The 23,714-nt window shown below is 44.3% G+C and overlaps 1 protein-coding gene across 6 annotated transcripts in view; it reads right to left on the bottom strand.

Annotated features, from left to right (window-relative positions):
- RUNX1 (RUNX family transcription factor 1) overlaps positions 1-23,714 on the bottom strand; it is a 195,967-nt gene that overhangs the window by 50,469 nt on the left and 121,784 nt on the right. For 5 of the 6 annotated variants that reach the window (XM_083171751.1, XM_083171753.1, XM_083171756.1 and 2 more), the window contains 2 exons: positions 18,551-18,810; positions 13,779-13,935 (listed from right to left, as the gene is read on the bottom strand). In XM_083171751.1, the coding sequence (XP_083027877.1) occupies positions 13,779-13,935; positions 18,551-18,810 (417 nt within the window). Of the gene's footprint in view, positions 1-13,778; positions 13,936-18,550; positions 20,051-23,714 lie in introns of those variants that run through there. The other variant, XM_083171755.1, reaches the window with a different exon arrangement.

Here is a 23,714-nt window from a genome sequence, read left to right as displayed (position 1 = left end):
GATGGAGATCCTATGACACTAGCTGGCCTCTCGGGGGCACTGAGCCAATACACAGAGATCACTAGATAATGCCCAATATCTGTGTGATACATAAATATTTGCATTATATTCATGTTTGTATAAAGTGGGCGGAGAGACTTTAGCGCGGACCGACGTGTTCCCTTTCCCATGAAGTGCAGACAATGGATGCTAAGAGAGTGACAGGCGAGATTACTTCTCTTGATAAACGATTATAAAATAAAATAAAAAAAGATCTCGACTTCAAATATTTAAACTGCTCTGTGTAAAACTGTAATGATTGCACGGAGGATTCCAATGTACATAGGGAAATACCAACCAGCCGTCTATGGGTAATGCAGCCTGTACTATTACCAGTTATTTATATAGCGCACACATATTCCGCAGCGCTGTACAGAGGATATTTGAACACTCACATCAGTCCCTGCCCCAGTGGAGCTTACAATCTATATTCCCTACCACATGTACACGCACACACAGACATTGCAGGGTTCATTTTGTTGGGAACCAATTAACCTAACAGAATATTTGTGGAATGTGGGAGGAAACCGGAGTACCCGGAGGAAACCCACGCAAGTACGGGGAGACTATACAAACTCCACACGGTTAAGGCCACGGTGGGAATCGAACCAATGACCCCAGTGCTGTGAGCCGTTAAATGCTCTTGGCTTCTTACAAGGCTTTCTCGAAATCACCTCAGCCTTGTATTTTACTCAGAGCTCTTAGCCCTGGTCTCCATCACAGAGACCCCTTGATGTTGTGGCCCAACATGCAGGCAAGTCCGACATAAAAGAATACCTGACAAATTGGGATGAATCTACTTGTCATGGTAAACGAGACTGACTTTACAAGTCCTTTCTTGTGTGTATGCAAAGTATGACATAAAACGCGACCATTGTCAACAGTCTAAAAAAAGAACCGTAATGGGTCTGTGCTATTTTGAAAATAGGTGCGGTGGTTACAGCAGGTGGCCAAACAGTATTCTTCTGTTACATATAATAGTTATGTTAGTGGTAGAAAAGGTATTAGCTACCATGCTTCATTCTTCTCTAACATTTGTTTCCAAAATCAGGACCCACCAGGTTGTTTGACAACCAATCAGCTCCTAGCTGACATGTTACGCATGAGCTGATTGGTACATACATAGACCCCCGAAGTACCAACCAGCCAATCAGCCAATGTCTTTTTTTCAAACACAGCCTGTAACATGACATATAAAATACACTGTCTTCTGTTAGACTGCGCCGTTCCCTCCAGCTAGCTAGTCGTTGCCTTTGGAGACAGCATTTCTGCAGCCCTGAAGCAACAGACACTTTCTTCCACTCTGAAAGGCAGAGGGTATAAAGGACGCCGACACAGGTTCCCCAGTTTGCATTTCAACAGACCCAATTCTTACAGCCCTCGGCAATGACGCCAGGAACACAATCAGGAATGTTTTTTTTTTTTTTTAAAGTTGTGTCTGACCTTGAGATTCGGTTTGAGCTTTATATAAATAAGTAGAGATCAGTGATTGCCAACATATAGCAAATTCTGGGGCATTGTTGAATGCAAAGGAGCCACAAGACTATAGATCTGTGGCAGGATACCGTCATTTGCTGGAGCAGCTCAGTATCGCTATGGTGACAGACCTAATACCGGAGGAGGCGGAGGGATCTATAAGGACCGATCTTGGTGGACTAACACCATCTGGGTAGATGAATTGTCTTCCCCTTACTAGTGTACACATTGGGACTGTACTGTATGAAGGCGATATCCTGCTTGTCACATAAGTGAGGCATACTCATACCTCAGTGAAATTAATAAGTCTTATTCTCATGAACATTGATGGACACAAAATGGCTGTCACCAAGATGTAGGACAGTAGTGGCAAATGCAGGCTTTCTATAGGGGGAGGGGGGGGGGGGGAGGGTTCCTAGTAACGACCCCAGAAATGAATGTAAACATTGTTGTTTTTTATGCACTGGATACTGTATGGAATATTTCAATAATACCCCTTTCACACTTGCAAAAATATCCCGGGTTTTTGTGCATGAACACGCATTAACCCGGGATTTAGCTCAGTGTGAAGGGTCTTGAAAGAATATCCCTGGATGAACATTCCGGAATCGACCCAAGATGCGGTCAGTGAGAATGGTCCCGTACCCGGGATTGGGTACACAGGACTTTAAAAAAGCTGCTGATTGGAGTTTTCTTGGGCTCACAAATGCTGATGTCATCTTTCAGGGCCCTGGAGTCCATTTCTAATGACATGCATATGTATTTGCAGGGAATTCCTGGGATCAGTGTGAATGAGGCTGTCCCGGGTCGATCCCAGGTCTGAGTGCAGTGTGAAAGGGTACATTCCCAGGTAGAGTCCCGGGAAGCATCCGAGAACACATTCCCGGGTATGACCCGGCTCTGCAAGTGTGAAAGGGGTATAAGTGGTCAGGAAAAGGTTAACATACCATAATAAATAAATTAAATACACAAATATAATAGAACCAGTACTGCACATTCTAAGCTCACACTCTCCCACCTCATGGTAAGGCTCCTGTCTCTTCGTCCTGGTAGCTGCTCTCTGGTCTAGTGCACTAAATGAGGACTCAGATCCACACGGTGCCCCCCCCCCCCACACTCAGTAATCAGGGTAGTACATAAGTATATATATATATATATATATATATATATATATATGCTAAAGACTGGAAAATGCTGGCGGTCAGAAAACAAAATGAAAAGACATTTTGGAGCCAGCAAAGTGTTCCGCACATCACCGCATAGCATGGTAAATATTACATTAGCCCTCCGAGGGGTAAATCCATTTTCTTTCCTTCTTCTAACACACTCACCCGACTAATAGTAGCAGAAATGTTCCACACGGCCGCTGCATGGAAAAATCACTAGATCTGACGGCTGGAGACAGCCCCTACTTGCAGCGTGGCTGTGAATATGCATTGCGGCTAACCGAGGGATGGTGTGGTTAGAAAGTCAAATACAGCCAAAAAGCAGAAATATTACTATTAACCACGGAAATGTTTGCATATGTCACTGGCACACCACAAGCTGCATCCAGCCTTCTCACAGGAGAGATTCACGGATTCTCAGTCTGTATTTTATGATAATGTTCTGGAGTTTGTCGTATTTACCCACTGAGCCCCTGCCAAATCCCTGTCTCCAAGTGCTGTCTGCCACCATTCGCCACCGTTGTGGCTGCATTTGTTTAACCACTTGGCTGCTGTACGCTAGCTTCCTGATTGGACTGGCACTCAGCGGAATAAGGCTGAGAGGTTCCAACAAAGGACAAACTGTGAAAATGACTAGCAAGCAAGATGGCAACCCCAATGGCTCTAGGATAGGAAGCAAAGGAGAGGTCATAGATTATCCGTATTCTGAATGAAAGCACTGTGCCATTGTTCTGGGAGCACAGGTGTCAGTGTGCCATTGTTCTGGGAGCACAGGTGTCAGTGTGCCATTGTTCTGGGAGCACAGGTGTCAGTATATCATTGTTCTGGGAGAATAGGTGTCAGTGTGCCATTGTTCTGGGAGCACAGGTGTCAGTGTGCCATTGTTCTGGGAGCACAGGTGTCAGTATATCATTGTTCTGGAAGCATAGGTATCAGTGTGCCATTGTTCTGGGAGCACAGGTGTCAGTGTGCCATTGTTCTGGGAGCACAGGTGTCAGTGTGCCATTGTTCTGGGAGCACAGGTGTCAGTGTGCCATTGTTCTGGGAGCACAGGTGTTCTGGGAGCACAGGTGTCAGTGTGCCATTCTGGGAGCACAGGTGTCAGTATATCATTGTTCTGGGAGCACAGGTGTCAGTGTGCCATTGTTCTGGGAGCACAGGTGTCAGTGTGCCATTGTTCTGGGAGCACAGGTGTCAGTGTGCCATTGTTCTGGGAGCACAGGTGTCAGTGTGCCATTGTTCTGGGAGCACAGGTGTCAGTGTGCCATTGTTCTGGGAGCACATGTGTCAGTGTGCCATTGTTCTGGGAGCACAGGTGTCAGTGTGCCATTGTTCTGGGAGCACATGTGTCAGTGTGCCATTGTGCTGGGAGCACTGGTGTGAGTGTGTCATTGTTCTGGGAGCACAGGTGTCAGTGTGCCATTGTTCTGGGAGCACAGGTGTCAGTGTGCCATTGTTCTGGCAGCACAGGTGTCAGTGTGCCATTGTTCTGGGAGCACAGGTGTCAGTGTGCCATTGTTCTGGGAGCACAGGTGTCAGTGTGCCATTGTTCTGGGAGCACAGGTGTCAGTGTGCCATTGTTCTGGGACCACAGGTGTTCTGGGAGCACAGGTGTCAGTGTGCCATTGTTCTGGGAGCACAGGTGTCAGTGTGCCATTGTTCTGGGAGCACAGGTGTCAGTGTGCCATTGTTCTGGGAGCACAGGTGTCAGTGTGCCATTGTTCTGGGAGCACAGGTGTCAGTGTGCCATTGTTCTGGGAGCACAGGTGTCAGTGTGCCATTGTTCTGGGAGCACAGGTGTCAGTATATCATTGTTCTGGGAGCACAGGTGCCAGCGTGCCATTGTTCTGGGAGCACAGGTGTCAGTGTGCCATTGTTCTGGGTGCACAGGTGTCAGTGCGCCATTGTTCTGGGAGCACAGGTGTCAGTGTTACTATTCTGGGACCACAAGTGTCATTGTGGCATTGTATTAGGACAACCAGCGTCAGTGTGCCATTGTTTTAGAATTACAAGTGTCACTGTGCCATTGTTGTGGGACCCTAAAAGAGAGGCTCCCAAAGCACCCAATATATATAGCGTGAGTCCTATGTGTTCACTGCTATGTGTGTGATGTAGTGCAGCCTTCTCCTGCACAGCGGTGTTTCCAAATTCTACATGCAGCCCTTATGTCTGTAGGTTGCCAGTGTTAACACACATAACAAAATCCCACATTGCTGGCACTGAACAGGTTGATCCACTGTAGGGTGGTCTGGGATCAAGACGAGCAGGTCCTGCCAATAGCTTGTTGAACTTGATAGGAGCGGTTGTAGGTCTGGATATCGGCCAGTAGCAGGCCACTGCGCACTTCCAGAGCTGTCTGCGAAGCAGGCACCACTAAATCTCCCCTTCTCAGCCAGGGCTGCCGTGTCTGTGAGCAAGATCGTGGTATTAATAAACCAGTGGGTAGGGTGGCTGTTTTTAGAAGTTGGTTTTCAAAGTGAAGATTCATCGGGAGCATTCCAGTAAAATCAGCCTCGTCCCCTCCATCCCTGCGGGGACAGTCTGCGCGCAGCTTATGTTATTTGTTAAAATAACTGACACAGTCATAATGCAAATAGGCCAGATAGAATTACTGCAGGAAACTCCCAGCACCGGCTCTGGATTGCTTTTCCTGAAGGTAAACATGGAGCTATTGCACGGAGCCCCCTCATTACACTATCCTACGTGTTATTCTTTCCCAATGAGAATTATCATCTGGACAAATAAACCGACATGTTCCTATATCAATCATAGAGGTAATGTATATTGTTTTGTCTACCTCAGACTACTCACTATAGCATTAAAACTGCAACAAAAACTTGTTATACGCACCCCCAGCGTCTTCGTGAGGCTGTATGAAATGAATACTGACACAGGACAAAAAGCTTAAATGATAAAGCAAAGTGTGTCAGTTATGTGTAACATAATTTCCCTGTATATGAATAGATCATGTGTACACTATATAAATAAATGTTAATAAATAATAATGAATGGGAGGTATATGCTGCACTGGGTCCGATATATCGCTACAAAATATATAGTGACCAATGAGGAGCACGTTGGGGTGAATTTACTAATGAAAAGATGTGATGTTGCCCATAGCAACCAAGAAGATTCTTTCTATCATTTATCTATTGCATCATTGAAAATGAGAATCTGGTTGCTATAGACAACAGCATCTCTCTTCATTTTTAGAAGCTTTAGTAAGTGTACCCCGTTATCTGTTATGGGGTTGAGATCATGCATTTATTACCTATAGGAGCCTATTATTAAAGTGACCCCATTGCAGTGGGGATACGGTCATTATGTCAACCCTATTAAGGTCGGCATGCATTGTATCGAGCACTGAAGGTTGACAGGCCTTAGCTTAGGACGACAACTGAAATAGGTTGACATGGGGTTAGGTCGACAGGGTTAGAAGGACAAGACAAGCATTAGGTCGACAGGCAAAATGTCGACATGAGTTTTTCACGTTTTTTTTTTGTGCCGACAGGTTGTTTTTCATGCCCCTAGGGCATGGTGGGAGAATAAAATAGTGTGACGAGCGCACCGAGCCATGCGAGGGGACGTGGTACACTTAGACTGTGTCCATGTCGACTGTGTCGACATTTTGAACAAAAAAATTGCAAAAACTCATGTCGACCTTTTTGACTGTCGATCTTCCCATTGTCAATCTAATGCTTGTGTTGACATTGGGACCCTGTCGACCTTACCCATGTCGAACTGTTTCAGGTGTTGATCTTCAGAGGTCGAGCCAACAATGCATGTCAGTCTAAATTGTGTCAACGCAATGACCCACACCCATGGCAGCAATGAGTATGACTTTATATTGGCCACAGAGATGTTTTGGTTTTGGAACAGGATTTACCCTCATGTTTTGGTTTTGGAACAGGATTCACCCTCATGTTTTTGGTTTTGGAACTGGATTCACCCTCATGTTTTGGTTTTGGAACTGGATTCACCCTCATGTTTTGGTTTTGGAACTGGATTCACCCTCATGTTTTGGTTTTGGAACAGGATTCACCCTCATGTTTTGGTTTTGGATCTGGATTCAACCTCATGTTTTGGTTTTGGAACTGGATTCACCCTCATGTTTTGGTTTTGGATCTGGATTCACCCTCATGTTTTGGTTTTGGACCTGGCTTCACCCTCATGTTTTGGTTTTGCAAAAGCATCCCCAAGTGCTTTGATTCGGATTCAGATTTCGGTTCAGTTAAATTTTTATTTTATTTTTTATAAACCAAAACACAAGATTCAGACTTAAAACCTAAATTCCAAATCCAGGTAAAATTCAACCCAGAACGGTTTGGATCGGATGTCCCTCGGGGGATCCGGAGCGAGTTTTGGTTCGGTTCTCTAACGATCTAGACTCACTTATCGCCTGCTTTTATATCCTACATTTCCCATCACAATATTTCCTATTCACCAACAGCTTTAATCATGTTGATTGACCTTCCACTTTTTATAAATGATTTATTAGTCTGTTTTGTACCATTAGCGAAAAAAAATAAAAAAACAACAACAAATTAGCAGCAATCTCAATAATGATACAAACGTAATACAACAAACAAGCAGAAGAACCCAATATGAGTCTGATTGTGATAGCAGCACAAACAAGCGATATAACCCGGTAATAACACAAAGGTAATAAAACAAACAAGACAATCTAATAATATAATAAAAATGTATAATAAAATAACAATAACAGGAACACACAGGTGTGTAAACACAATTGTCCTAGATCACGTTAATGCTCCTACATATCCACAGTTTCTTGGGAAGCAGTCGGCTGTAATGTTGCCGACAGTCAAAATGTCAACAGCGCCATGTCGACAGGACACCGCCGACACAGTTTCATATAATCCAATTAAAGCAACACTTTCTCAACCTCTTCTACAGACTAATTAAGGGACTGATTCAGTGTTGGCGAGGCTGTGTATACTAGTAGCCCCACCATTGCCCGGCCAAACGTCTTGCACAATGAAAGCCATGCTGGGAGCTGTAGTTCGGCAGCAACTGAGTGAGCCACAAATGCTCCGCTTGCCTAAAATGCATAGCAAGGAATAAGAGGAATGTCATGGATATCCTATTAAATATGTGGAAATTTTTATACTACATATGTCACCATTACTGCTAGACCAAATTAATCTGGGAAACAGGTGAATCCATTAACCTCTTGTATTCCAGCTTCAGACAGTTTCCACATGAGAAGGCCACCGGCTTGTACATTATTAATATTAAAGCCGGCTCGGTGTCTCTATTATGGAGCGTTCCTTAGTGCTGCAGCGAAGCATCTGTACAACTGGATCATATTATAGGGTTCCCGGGCCCTGGCTGGATAATATTAGGGGGCTCAGGGGACCGGCCCCACCCCATCTCATTACCAAGAAAAATAATCGTGGAAGGAAAGAGTTATGGGCACAAATATAGTGGAGCGTTAGAGGAAGTACAAAGTACACTTCTATTTCCTATCGGGAAGTCATTGAACGCTCTATTGTCCAAATTGCGAGAGATTTGGCAGATTCTGCAGATAATTCACTGCAGATCAGAAAATGAGCCTGCTCCTAAGAGGAAAACGGCAACCCGAATTCAAGGATGAGGCGTACAAGTAAACGTAAGCAAGATTGGACACTGATTATATTAGATAAAAATATATTTAACAATATATATATATATATATATATATATATATATATATATATATAAATAAATCGTTTAGTATTTAGGCTGGCATGATTGTTATATCCTGCAGGTGGCGCTGTTACATGCAACCAGTGGCGGCTCCAGAAGAGGGGCTGCACAGTTCAAAATTCAAAGAGGGGAGCCACACCCACTGCCACCAACTGCCATTCCAAACTGACTCCCTGGCAGTGGGTGTGGCTCCCCTATTTGAATTTTGAACTCTGCATGCAACCATCTAGAGGTATTTAAATGAGGTGGGCAGACCCATAGCAATTAGCATTCCCCTTATCTATTCATCTATAAGGTTAGAAAATGAAAGCAAGCATCTGATTGGTTGGTGTGGGCTATAGCAGCTTTCATAAACTTTCTTCTTAGTCTGTGACTAACACGTTCCACCATTAGTTTCACATACCCCACAACAGCCCCGACTCTCAGACCTGGGCAGGGGGGTCACCTGGAGGCGAGGCTGTCCATGGCAAACAGTGGGTGGGGCAATCACGTTAGTCAGCCATAACGGTACTTGTGTACTAGCACGGCACCCATGATATTTGGTCGTACAACATATAATCGCATCGCATGGCATACACCTGATGCACTGCGATGCGATTTAAAATTGTATATACGATGTTTAATTGTATAAGCACCCTAATGGGGGCTTACAATGTTAAATGCACCCCCACTATGAACAGGAAACCCGAATTGTGGCGAGCGCAGTGAGCCCGCGAGGGGCGGCGGTACACGTCCTACGACCTTTTCATACCCCCACTATCCACGTCGGCGTGGTGGAGTTGATCTTATAAAGTGTGGCGAGCCACCGAGCCCGAAGTGTGGCGAGCGCAGTGAGCCCCGCGTGGGGCCGCGCATAACTTCACAGGTATACGCGTCCGCTCGCCACGCTTCGGGCTCGGTGGCTCACTGCGCTCGCCAAACTATATAAAATCAACTCCACGCCGACGTGGATAGTGGGGGTATGAAAAGGTCGGAGGACGCGTACCGCCGCCCCTCCCGGGCTCGCAGCGTTTGCCACGCTTCGGGTTCACGTTCATACTGGGGGGGTGGCGTGGGGGTGCATTTAACATTGTAAGCACCCATTAGGGTGCTTATACAATTTAACATCGTATAGGGGGCTTACATCGCATTGCAGTGCATCGGGTGTATGGCATGCGATGGCATGCGATGCGATACAATGAAAAATCATGCGACTTAATATCGGGGGCGCCGTGATAATACACAAGTACCGCAAATTCCTTCTCAAATGTACAAAACCATGTGCACTGCAGGTGGGGCAGATGTAACTTGTGCAGAGAGAATTAGATTTAGGTGGGGCTTTACTTCAAAGTGAGATCTATATTGCAGGGTAAATTTAAAGCAGTCCGCATTTTCCCTGCACAGAAACAAAGTAACTCACCCAAATCTAATTCTCTCTGCACATGTTACATCAGCCCCACCTGCAGTGCACATGGATTTGTCCATTTGAGAAGGATTTGCCTTTGTGAGTGAACCAGTATAAGGGCCATGGTGTGTGTGTGTGTGTGTGCGTATTTGTATGTGTGTGTTATATGAACCTCCTACACTTCCTGCCGCATGATGGTACAAAAACCAAAGGCTTTTCAGCGTGTCAGACATCTAAGACGACATTAGTCAGGTCCCGTTAACTGTAATGAGGCTGGAGAACATTTGCACACACTGCAACTTGCAAATGGTGGTTTCAGTGACCACATCTGTGGCGAACAGACAAAAAAACCTCCATATTCAAATTAGTGGTTACAAGTGGCTGGCGCTTGTGTTCTGTGGGTAGTGAGGCGGCATTATTCCTATGTTACACAGACAGAGCAAACAGCCCTCAGCCTGCAGTCTGTAATCTGTGGTAAAATGTTACACACGCCGCTTGGCCTGTGTCACTAACCCGCACACACAAGACAGGCCAGGCTAATGCAACGCTCACCCCAGCAGCACTCCATGACATACGGTTAACCCAGAGCACCATACTGAAAAAAATTAAAACAAAATTATTTAAAAAAATTACCTCAATTTTTTTAATTTTTTTTTTTAGGAACTGTTTAGCGGTGCTCCTCACAGTGACCATAAACCAACATTCTCGGAGACCATGTGCAACTGCAATGATTTACTTATGGGAATACATCTCTATACTCATCGCAAGCCTATAGAAACATTGATTAAACATGCTCTTGAGGTGATTCGGCGAAATAGGGGAAGGGGGGTTCAAAAAAATGAGGAGGGAGGGCTCATTCACACACAGGTATTTAAAACAAATCTCTCAGCTACTTGTCAAAAACTTATACGCTTCTCACAAAAAAAAAAAGTAACATTAAATTTCTTGACAAACCAGACACTCTAGACATAACAGCGTTTGTGCAAACACGGTAACAGAACATTGCAGTCCGTGCAAGGGATATGCAAACAACATACACCTTAGGAAAACAGCCAGGCATTGTGTTATAAATGAGAGAATGTCTTAGTCATTCGTGGGGGGGGGGGGAGAATAAAACAAGGATCATTAAAATGACCCGGACGCTCCACCAGCTGAATAATTTCCGGCAAGAGTCACCAATTTCAACGTGACTTGGGCTGACCCATATTTACAAATCCATATATGCCGCATCACCGGCTCTGATCCTTCCCAGTACCGCTAGGCCCTGCTACTATTGGGTGTAATCCCATAAAGTGTATAACCTCTCCAAAGCCCAAATTTAAATTAAAATATGACCCCCCACCCCCGTGTTTTAAAAAAATCTGAGTTCCAAACTGACGACAGACTCGATTCAACCAGGAACCCCTAAATTCAGGTCTTATTTCTGGAATTCGAACCTTCCTTTCTTCAGTCAGTATTTGACCTGTGTCTCCAACGAGACAGTTAATTTCCCAAAACATAACCTATGGTGTAGTGAACACGTCTTTAATTTGTAATTACAGCGGGTACAGTTAATCTACTCTCGACACCTACGCACCAACCGGTCCTGAAGCACCAATAATCACTCATGTAAGCCGTGAATGGGGATTTCTTCCTCGCCGAACAGCAGATTACACTGATGTGTCCCTTCTTCTCCCCGGTGTTAAGTTTGGTGCTATTTAGCCATGCTGTAGTTATATGGGGGTATTTATGTCAGCATGTTTTAGGGAGAGATCAAATATCCCAAATATTGATTAATTTGAAAGTGCAGAAGTAATCAAACCACTACCACATGTATCCACTGGGTGGTGCTGTTTCATTGGTGGTCTGTGATTTGTGGCCACAATTGTGACTCCATTCTAGTATCTAGCTATTGATCTTTATGTTGGTTTTTACTGTGCGGAGTTTAGATATTCTCCCTGTGCTTGCGTGGGTTTATATCAATATTATTATGGTTTATTTATTTGGCGCCAGAGCCCATATCTTAACAGACCTGTGCGATATTTTTTAAACTTGAAAAATGACATGAGCCACAAAAGTACTTTTAGATCCTCAACCACTTGATCATTGCTAAACCGTCACCAACCCTAGGAATTGGCGGTTGATGTTCAGCGGGAAAACAGGAGGTAAGACTTTTTGCCGTTGCTGTGTTGCAGGATCTGTTGTGTTGTTTTTCTACGACCAATTCCTCTTTTTGCTGCACCACACACTTGCACGTTTTTGTGCGGTTAAGAAACACAGGAAGCTGAGGCCTCAGCAAAGTGTGTGAAATAGCACGGGGCGGGGGGGAAGGGGGTAGTTTCCGACCTTAGGGTTTTCAACATTTCATTGGGGGGGGGGGGGGGAGATCTCAATGTTTTCTACGAGGACAATCTAAAAGACTGCTCATGAAGGAGACACTGGTGTGCTTGCTGTTTATCTATCGCCTGTGGTTTTATAGCGGATGTTGTGCAGTCTAAAGAGACATACATAAGATCCAGGCTGTGGCCAGCTCTTAGGAACTAGGATGTTTGTTGCAGAGTTTTCACAGAACATTTCCTGCAGGAAGAAAATCTAAGTGGATAACCGTTATATCGCCATCTGTAAAGCATATGAACATACGGGATTCTCCAAATATGTCACGTGAAAAATTTGTGCGAAGAATGACATCAACGGGAAACAGATTCTATTTTCTAATTTATGAAACCTAATTCTTGGTTTCATAAATGCTTCATATATTAGACTGCAAGCTCTTTGGGGAATTCTCTATGTCGTATTGCGTCGGTATGATAAAAGCATCTGTTATCCTAATGTGTTTGTCACTGAGTGTGGTGACCGTTTGGCACTGTAATATCAGCAGACATCTACATATATGCAAATATAGGATCATTTCCCCAACCGTGATTGGGCGATCCTTATTTATTTTACAATTCAATGGTTACTTGTTAAATCCTGTCTGTTTATCCTCTTAACCAGTCCTGCTTTTTATAAATGCCTCCTCGTTCGGTCATGTTTGACAGCCACGCTGCTGTGTTTCACACCAGGCCTCCGATACGCCAGTCAATGCTGTCGTCCCCGTCATCGTGTGCACGTGTGATGAGAGCGTGGGGCTGTCAATCACCTGTGGTCTTTTCAAATGCCTTTCATTGGGTTGTGATGTCACCGTCACGCTGCGACTACAAGAATGGCTGCAGGTGTGTTGTGTAAAAAGGGATTTTTTGACATCATTTGAGTGTCAAGCGATAATGAGCCTCTTAGACCTGTCAGTCAGTGCACGCTGCCGCACTTATGCAGGATGTGATAAATGTACATCTGACCCAGAAAAAACAAACAATTGAAGGCAGTGACAGAGGGGAGGAAGGGGGGGGGGGGGGTAGGGAGACCGCCTCATCAGAATTAATTTGCAGCAATAGTGTTTGCAATCACCACACGTTGTAGGCTGCAATTTAAATACGGGGTGACCTGAGAGGTGAAAGATTTGCATTTTTACAAGTTGATGAGGAACAATACACCCTAGCTTTGCCCCGAGATAACTCACCACAAATGCCACAAATGCCTGAAGTCATAACCAACTGTCACACGTCTGCGGCACGAGGCAAAACAAGTTCAAATCCGACCAGGTGAAAACAATGAATGTACTGATGGTTAGGCCGCCTGTCCCTCCCCTGTATAATAACACTGACTATAGCACAGCAGGAATGTGCCAGCCTTGGAGCAGATGTAGGGCCAGATGCACTAAGCTTCGAAAGTGATAAAACGGAGAGTGATAAACAACCAACCAATCATCTCCTGCCTGACATTTTTCAAACACAGTCTGTGACATGGCAGGTAGGAGCTGATTGGCTGGCTGATCATCACTCTCCATTTTATCACTTTTGAAGCTTAGTGCATCTGGCCCGTAGTGTTTCGGCCCAGCTGAGCGGCCCTACCGACTGGACTAAAGCCACTGGTGATCTTATTATTCCAATATTAAATGATAGTAATAATAATAATGATTGCATCATTACCTCTTCCAGATCTTCCAACGAATCTCAGGTCGTTGAACCGGGCCACCTGGCTCTTCATCGCCGCCGTGGCATTGCGGAGCTCTGCCGAATAATTCTCGTCATTGCCTGCCATTACCGTCACCAGTGTTCCGTCCGGAACATCCCCTAGCGCCACCACCTGGCCAGGGCAAAGAATGCAAGGTCAGGTACAGCACAGAGTATATTGCAAAGGAAATAGCGGTTAAAGACATTATTCCCAGCACCCGGTGTGTCCTACGGAACATTCTGAAGGTCTGTTCTCACCGTCTACACCTACTATATATATACTGTTATTTGAATTACATTTTTTGATGCTATATTGTTTTAATTTTTTAATTTGTGTACTGACCGCAGAGGCAAATGCGCACAGCAAATACCTTTATGTTTTTGTATTTATATAAAATGATATAAATATAAAAATGAATTAAAAAAAAAAAAGACAAAAAAATAAAAAACAAATTATAATGGTTACAATCCCAATAGCATTACTTATATGTTTATATAGAACAATATATAATATCTCCCTTTTTGGTTCACTATTCCTTATTCTGACAAATATTTGGATAAACAAAATATTAAGTCCAAATGAGAAGGTTCCCAAGGGCCGTCCGCAACCGTGAGCTTGTGGTGCTATTTTCTGTAACGCGTAGCCGTACTTACTACTCCTGAAGGACAGATTCCCGGCACTGGAAGCCGAATCGTTTGAAAGGAGGCTAAATAAACTCAAGTCTGCCTGTAAGAAGTTTACAGCTGAACTAAACGCCCCGTCTTTCTAAAGACAGACATAAAAATAAAATAAAAAAAAGATGAAAAGCGTTAAAAAAAATGTAGCAAACCTTTTAGAAGTTTTTTTTATTATTTATCTTAAAAGCGAATTAAACTAAAAACACAAACAGGTAAAAAAAGCAGACTGCGGGGACAAGATTGGGCTTGCAGCACCCTGACAGTATTCGGATAAAAGGATTAGCTGTAAGCTACCTGTGTACAATTACTGTACTCTCTGAGTCTCCTCTCATCAATCTTCCGTAAGGACGTATAGGCCTGTATAAAGGGACCAGGTGGGCTAAGAACGGACGTATGGGCTGAATTCTCCTGGATATCCATCCATGAGCTGAATGGGTCTAAAGTTTTTAACTGAATTCTTCTTTCAGAGGGGCTTCCAGTACAGGGGCTGTGCGGTCACCAGACAAGTAACAGTACATGGAATTAGCTGCTAATACCCTCATAATGTATTACTCTGACTGCGGCGGCTATGGGAGTACATTGGGTGTCTTCCGTGTTTGATCGCTGCTATGTCACACTGTCATTTGTCAAGCAAGGTACAGAGAACGAAACAAAAGACCGTTATTCTGCACCCAGATCTGTATCTTTTTTTAAATTATTTTATGCATTTGAATTTAAATTAAATGGATATTTTAGCAGCAAAGATCCATATGGCTTTTTGCTTTACAGGGTGTAATAACAGATACCGATACAGTAACCTTTCCCTGTTCATAGCATCTATTAACCCTCTAGGTACAGCCGCAAGATGCACCCGATTCCTGCTGTATTATCTTTCCTTTCTGATTTTTAAATCCCAGCGTTCGTTTTCCGAGACGATGTGTCGCACTAAGTGCTGCCCACTGGGGGTTATTGTCGTTTTGTGACGGCCCACCTTACCTAACAGAACATAAGGGGCAAATAATAAAGTAGACCGGGTGACAGGGCTTTGTCTATTTGTCTTTTAATTACGGCACAAATAAAGCTAATTCTCAGTGGAAAAGCTCATTTCATTTTTTTTTTTTTATGGAACGCTGCATTTAAAAAAAATGCTGATCAGCCCTAATATGGCTCTGACTTGCAGTATCCGGGTTTACGGTACAATCATCATTTATTTCCCATTATTAGTTTGTTTTTTGCCAAGACTCTGCAGCGTCAGAAAGGGGGGCACCTCGCGGCTTGCAACGGTTCATCTCGTACATTTTTAAAAAAGTTGTCTTATTAACTTTCAAACTGGAAAAAAAAAATAAAGCGTCTTCGCTTTTAACCCTTTGAGTGCCAAGTTCATTTGTCAAAATAGGTGTGAAAATTGCCAAGCAAACATTTGTATTCTTCGAAATGACCTGTCATGTTTACCTTATAGAAGAAATATAATCTTGTTTTATACAACGGTTTTTTTATTTGAATTTATATAACAAATGTGAGCGGCGCAGACATTTTTAGCGGATATTTTGCACACCTCTCAGAGAGACATTGACAAGCAAAGGGTTAAATCACACTTTCCCCAAACAGCAAAGGGTTCAGCTGCATTTGTCAAATTAGCAGTTTGCAGAAGGACCAAATTGAGAGAGAGAGAGAGAGAGAGAGAGAGAGAGAGAGAGAGAGAGAGAGACGGAAAAAATACAATAGATAGATAGATAGATAGATAGATAGATAGATAGATAGATACTGTAGATGTACAGTATATTAGTTGCTCTAATTTGCATAATGTGAAACGGCTGAAGCTGTAATTATTAAGAGTGTTCTTTTTTTAAAATGAGCATATAGGTGTAAAACATTTCCTGTTTCCCTGCCACCTAACGAGGTATCTGCACAAACTTTTTTTAATAAAAATACCCCGAAAACTAAGCTTTATTGTAGTCAGCCAATATAATGTAAATGTAAAACTCCTTCAGAGTTACTCTAAGCAATTATGACGCAATTAATATGAAGCCAGACTTTATTTTAGGATCACGTAAGACAAGGAACATGTTGTCCCGTTATCTGTTCCAACTGCAACCTGTATTTCAGCTACCGAAAAATAAGATGGGTAATCTCGTTTCTGGTTCCTGAATATTATATTAATCCATGGCTGGGTGCACCGTGCGGTCAGTGATATTCTATCTATCTATCTATCTATCTATCTATCTATCTATCTATCTATCTATCTATCTACAGTATCTATGTATATGTACATACACACAAAGCGGAGAGTAGTGGATGAGTGGGTCCTGCTTGGAGATCCTTGGCTAGACACATTGCAGGACAGTGAGTCAGATCGTGTGACTAAATCATTTTACAAGTACATATTCCTTCCTGGAAACATCAAAGGGTCCAGACAGGAGCAGATTGGTATTCAGGGAAGGGGGCGAACATGAGTGTTATACAGGTTTCTGGTGGAAAGATCTGTCAGGGGGTGTGGGACATTTTAATACATCGCCATGAAACACTGGGCTCCCTCCCAGCTGGGATGCAGAGGTATGGAAACAGGTCTCTTATCCTATGATTCTTAATTAAATATTATTTGTGTCAATAAAAAAAAAAAAAAGGATGTTTTGATTATTGAGTGCTGTGTGGAGCCATGTGTCAAAAGAAAAGGAATTTAAATAAAGTTGTTTGAAAAATATAACTGTCCTGAACAGAGGCAAAAACCATACAACAATAAGCAACTGCACCAAGTATCACCACTACATGATGGCATCGGGGGTCAATGTCTGCTTTGGTGTCATTTACGCTGATTGCAAATAAAGTTTTGAATTGTTGGATTTTACTTTTTATTGTGCCCTGGGCCTGTCACTGGAGGTCATTTTACAGGAGGGAGTGCCAGGCTACAGGGGAGATTGTACAGTGGAAATCCAGATAATGATCACATAAGCTACCGTTTCCCAATGTCCAAACATTAATGTCTCATGAAAATGAATAATATGAAGGCAGATAACAAGGAACATCTGTGTGGACGGAGTCAGCGGCTCAAAATCAGCTCAGTGCCAAAAATCCAGGAGCAGTGTTGCATCCTTCAAGCGTTATCTGCACCCTTCACTTTACAGAAAGGAGACGGGCCCAGGTGTTGTACGCCTAGGGGGCCAGGAATTGAGTCAGGGGTCACCGTGCGTTTCTCAATGGGTCACCCTGATCTTCATTCTCCACTATCAGGTGGCACAGTACCATCTAGTGCTCTCAGGATTACTGATAGGGGCTCTGTCTGGTGCAAGTTCACAAGTTCTTATTTGTCTTGTTACTAACACTAATGTACCTAAAAGACGTGTACTAAGTATACTATACAGTAAGGTAAACTCTGGGTTAGCTTTTGTTATGTATGGATAGATAAATATATAGATTAGATAGATAGATAGATAGATAGATAGATAGATAGATAGATGGATGGATTGATGGATAATTAGCAGATAGATAGATGGATGGATATATAATTAGCAGATAGATAGATGGATGGATAGATAATTAGCAGATAGATAGATAGATAGATAGATAGATAGATAGATAGATGGATAGATAGATAATTAGCAGACAGATAAATAATAAACAGATAGATAGATAGATAACTATAGATAGATAATAAGCAAATAGTTATATAGATAATTAACAGAGATAAGATAGATAGAGGGATAGATAGACAGATAGATGGATAGATAATTAGCAGATAGATAAACTGAAATAGATGACAGAGAGATATAATTAATAGATAGATAGATAATTGATTGAAATAGATTATAGATGAATATTAGAGATAGATGGATAATTGATTGAAATAGATTATAGATGAATATTAGATAGATAATTAGCAAATAGGTAGGTATAATCACAATTCTGATAGCAGATAGGACCCAATTGATAAGTTTGCCCTAGATAGCTATTAAATAGCAGATAGATATGAGATAGATAGATAGATAAATAGATAGATAGACAGACAGATAGATTGATCCTGACATGTGTACTTATCCTGACATTAACAGCAATGTGGCTGATAACAGCGTACAATAGCCATCATATGATCATACCTTGAAGGCGATGGGCAGGGTCTTGTTGCACCTCCAGTGTGTGGGCAGCACGGAGCAGAGGAAGTTGGGGCTGTCTGTGCGGACCAGCTCTCCGGGGTGATCGGACAGGACCTCCACCATGTTCCGGTCTGCGCTCCTCAGCTTGCCCACCAGGGCGGCGCTGCTTCCATCCGGAGCGCTCAGCGTCAGCGTCTCGGTGCTCATCTTCCCCGGGCTGAGGGTGGTGGAAGGCGGCGTGAAGCGGCGGCTGGTGCTGGTATCTACGGGGATACGCATCACAACAAGCCTGGTGAGTCAGTGCAGCCTCTCAACAGGGGGTATAAGCAGTGGGCACCCAGAGGTGGGCACAGGGGGTATCAGCAGTGGGCACCCAGAGGTGGGCACAGAGGGTATCAGCAGTGGGCACCCAGAGGTGGACTCAGAGGAGACACAAGGGGGTGGGAGGTAATTACAGGGCTCTGCCTCCAAACTTTGTGACAAGTCCCAAAACTCTGTCCCTAGGGGCACTAGACAAGGGGCAGCCCCCCCAGCAGCTTCTTCCAGGTGATCTTTCTAAAGTCCCAGTAGTAGAGCAGATACATCCGTGTCCCCTATCCGCAGAGCAGTGGCAGTGCCCCCCTGGCAGCAGCTGGGTGAGGATCTGTCAGTGGCCACTGTGCCCCCACCTATATGCACACACAGACCCTACACACCATCCAGGGACCCTCCCTGCTCTGGGGGCAATGACAGTGATCAGTAGTTATCATGGGTCAAGTCCTTGCAGACATCTCAGGTGGCTTCTCCCATGCAGAGGTGCCCAGTGAGGTCCTCCCAGGATCTCCTTGTTGGTGCAGTGAGTATGGGGTGGGTGGGAGGGTTGGTGGATCTTGTGGCTTGTTCTGTGGTTTTAGGGGTTACCCACAGACACAAGAACTGGTGGTGGTGGTGGTTTAACTCTCCATGGGTCAGGAGGAAGGTCCTATTGGAGTTCCAGCTGCTGCCATCCTCACCAACTTGTTACCAGCTGGGGACAAGTTCTGCAGCTGAGGCTGGAAAGTTCTGCTTGTTCCCGGTATAGTGCTCTGCTACAGGCTCCTGCGCTGCTGCTGCTGCTGCGCCCACACTGGCTGCTCTGCTCTATGAATGAGAGGGACTGGGAAATAAATTTGCTTTTACAGTAACAAGTCCGGAGGAATGTCATCCCTCTCCCCCTCCCCTCCCCGGGATCATTTGCATAGGGGGAGCGTCATGACCAATCACTGAGCTTCCCGGTGTGGAACAGGGGGCGTGGCTGGCCCATGTATAAGATGACTCGGTTACACTGTTACTCGCTCACTGCACTGATAGTGGAAGTGTCCCAGCAGCAGCACATGTGCCTGCATCCTCCACACCCAATGCCATGCTGGGGGGAACTACAAGTCTCAGCAAGCAGCAGCAGGTGCCTGATCTGGCCTATAAGTATTCAGGACTCAGGTGAACCTTACTTTTGGGGATGGAATATAACTTCTCTGCATAGGGAATCATAGGGAAATAAAGGCTCACTTTTATATATCTTGTGGGTCTTTGTTTTAAATCCACCCCCTTCAAAAACAAACCAACAAAAAAAAAAGTGAAGACATTTCCGCATACAGATATCTGTATTATTATCATTACATCTTATTAATATGGTGTCAAAATGGGTGAAAAACCCTGATCCTGTGGCAAGCTCAACCGCAGTTGGAGGTGATGTTAGTGCCAGCAGGCAGAAGCCCTGGCAGTAACCGGGTCCAGCCTGTGGTGTCGACTGGGTTTGAAGCTGCTATGTTCAGTGACCTGGGCTGGACCTGGTTGCTATGGTAATAGGGGTATAACTGTCCTTCAGAAATGCTGGTGCAGCCCTAGACAAAGGAGAACTCAGTAATACAGTGCAACCGGAATTATTAGGGTTAGAACACATGGGTATTCACTTTGTGGGGTTCACCAACAAAGCTTTGTGTAATTTCCGACACTGCGGGGTACACGTAGTAAGTCACAGGCTGTGTTTGAAAAATGTCAGGCAGGAGCTGTTTGGCTGGTGGTTTATCACTCTCCATTTTATCACTTTTGAAGCTCATACACTTACTTAATAAATATATTATGTGTTGTGTCTTTCAGATAAAATACAATTAGAATCCACCTCTATCCATTCTAGTATCGACAACTTATTTGTTTTTACCACTTGCTTGGAATATACCCCCCCCATACACCATTTAAGTGTAGCCTACATATAAAGTTATAAGACAACTTGTTTTTCCTGCATGTAACTCGAGTCCCAGGTCTTCTACAGTAGTTTCCCATCTATATGTATCTATTCGGGGGAGCGAACACATGTCCCAGAGTCTGTTTTCCTCCTAAAATTCCTTAAATAAATAATCCTTCTTAATAGCGTACAAGTGTACATAGCACTTAACCTTATTGAGTTATAACAAGCACCACAGGCTTTCCTAGGTATGACCGTGGCCCTGAGGCCAGGCAAGGTGACAGGAAGAAAGATCACAAGGAGCTTGTGTGAGGCTGAGGAGAGAACAAGCCGCACACACTGCTAACCCATCAGCAGCTTAACCACCAACCCCGCCGGCCTCCTCTTCAGATATGGATCTATCGAGATATAGAATATATTTCAGGAACGGTCTGTGTGCAGGCTCCGTTACACTGCAGCAGATATGTAAGGACACTTTAACTGCGCTTAACTTTTTTGGAATCACGCGCCGCAGAGTATCAGAATTTTTGTCACAGCCAATAGTTTGAATTGAGAAATGTATAAGAAAATGGAAATGGTGTTTGTAGGTTACCCTTAGGTTGAGTTATGTGGTGAGGGACGGGATTCCTACTGTTTGTCCACATATTTTATTACTAGAAGCTACATGCGCTGGTTTTTCCTATTACATTGACCATAAATAATTTCAATTGGTCTGACCCACCAACCCTGGGCACCTACTTTGGGAACCACTGGTGTACACACAGAACTGTATGGCCATCCGATCCCCTTGGAGCTGGCCGGGACCGTCCTGGGCGGCAGGATCGTTTGCGATAAATTGCATGCGGTCCTTCCGCATTTGATGTGACCCCGTTCGCCGCCGCTGCGTCGAAGCTCGGACATGAAGGCAGGTCTGACCACCGACTCTGATCCGATGAGTGCGTGACCCCTCGCATTGGATCGGATGCAATGTCAAACACATGTGATTTGTTCTGATTTCAGCCCAATTTCTCAGCCCGCTCCCTCGAAATCGGTTCAAATCGGCCCATGTAGCACAGAAGGTCCTTCTAGGAGGGGGAGTCAGCCACTTGCAGGAGAGGTTCCGCCTTAGGAGCAGGAGCCCGGCGGCAGATTACTCCATTGTCTCCCAGAGTTACATACTCATTTAATAAAGAGCAAATGTTGATGTCTATGAAAAATTCAGAACCATGTCCATGTGTGTAATACCATAGTCAACCGCTGTAGAGCTACAAGTTCCAGCATGCCCTATCAGCCATAGGGGGCCAGATGTATCAAGCTTCAAAAAGTGAAAAAGTGGAGAGTGATAAACAGCCAGCCAATCAGCTCCTGCCTGACATGTTACAGCTGCGGTTTGGTTTTGGAGATATTGGCCTGAGGGAGGAGTCATTCTGGCAGGGGAATATCCACTAAGCCATATTTACGTTAGTTATAGCCTACTATTCTCTCCTGGGTAGAGATTGCCTATGAAGTTTACCTGATCATCCACATGCCTATTGCTGGGAATACGGTCATTAGGTCTACAACTAGGTCGACACCACTAGGTCGACATGCAGCAAGGTCGGCATGAGTTAAGGTCGACATGGGTCAATGTCAACATGGATCTAAGTCGACATGGGTCTAGGTCGACATGACATTAGGACGACACAAGCATTAGGTCGACATGGGTTAGGTTGACAGTCAAAAGGTCAACATGGGATTTTTCACTGTTTTTTTGAGCCGACATGTGCCGACAGGCAGTATTTCATGCCCTACCATCCACTAGGGCGTGGTGGGAGAATAAAATAGTGTGCCGAGCGTAGCGAGGCACCGTGCCCGACGCATAGCGAGTGAAGCGAGTGATGCGAGGGGATGCGGTGCACTTCAAACTGTGTCCCTGTCGACTGTGTCGTCATTCGGGTAAAAAAACAGTGAAAAACCCCATGTCGACCTTTTGACTGTCAACATAGCCCATGTCGACCTAATGCTTGTGTCGAACTAATGGCATGTTGACCTAGACACATGTCGACCTTGACCCATGTCCACCTTAACCCATGTCAACCTTGCTGCATGTCAACCTAGTGGTGTCAACCCAATGCTTGCCGACTTAGTTGTAGTTGACACAAAGATTCCAACCCGCGCACTGGTACACTATGTCTAAAAAGTATCTGCTTCTTGTACCAGCGTGGTACACACAAGGCGTAATGTATATATTCAAGTGTTACAGAGGCCATCAGAACTGTACCCAGACACACGACATACACAGGCTAGATGAATTTGATGCAGTGAGATGCATTAAAACAGTCCCACTTTCGGTATTATTTATTTGGTGCCACAAGGCGCCTGCAGCGCCTTACAGAGTACAGCAACAGTAAGAACACTGTAGGGAACATTGCAGGACATGGACAAGGTTCATACACATTGCTGCGAAATTTATACACATTAGTTTGGAGCTGGTGTGTAGGCCGTACTTGCCTACCTGACCCTTTCCATGAGGGAGAAAATGCTGTTCCTGCACTTCCCTGGTAATGTATGATTGCCATCACCGGAGGGGAGCTGGGTAATTGCTAAGAAAGGTGTTTCACCACAGGTGATGGCAATCATACATTACCAGGGAAGTCCAGGAACAGAGCATTGTCTCCCTCATGGAAAGGGTCAGGTAGGCAAGGCTGGTGGAGGCGATGGGGAGGAGATAAGGATATAAGTAAGGAAAGGAAATCACTGGAGGGAAAAGGGCCCTGCTCGTTCATAAAAGCTGACAATCATAATAAGGAGTTAAAAAACATGGCCTCTTTGGATGCCTGACTACAAATTGCATCTTACTTGCATTTCAAATTAGTTTACGTTGCAGAAATAACCAGGGGGAGCAGCTTGTGCCCTGCAAGGCTGGAAGCCACAGTCTGCAACATTTCCAGTAAATCTTAAAGAAGGAATTTGGCCACAATCACACACACACACACACACACACACACA

The sequence above is a fragment of the Crinia signifera genome, chromosome 2 (assembly GCF_055691185.1).
Source record: "Crinia signifera chromosome 2, ASM5569118v1, whole genome shotgun sequence".
NCBI classification, from domain to species: domain Eukaryota; kingdom Metazoa; phylum Chordata; class Amphibia; order Anura; family Myobatrachidae; genus Crinia; species Crinia signifera.
Note: the sequence above shows the minus strand (reverse complement) of the source record. Positions and strands in the feature narration are given on the sequence as shown.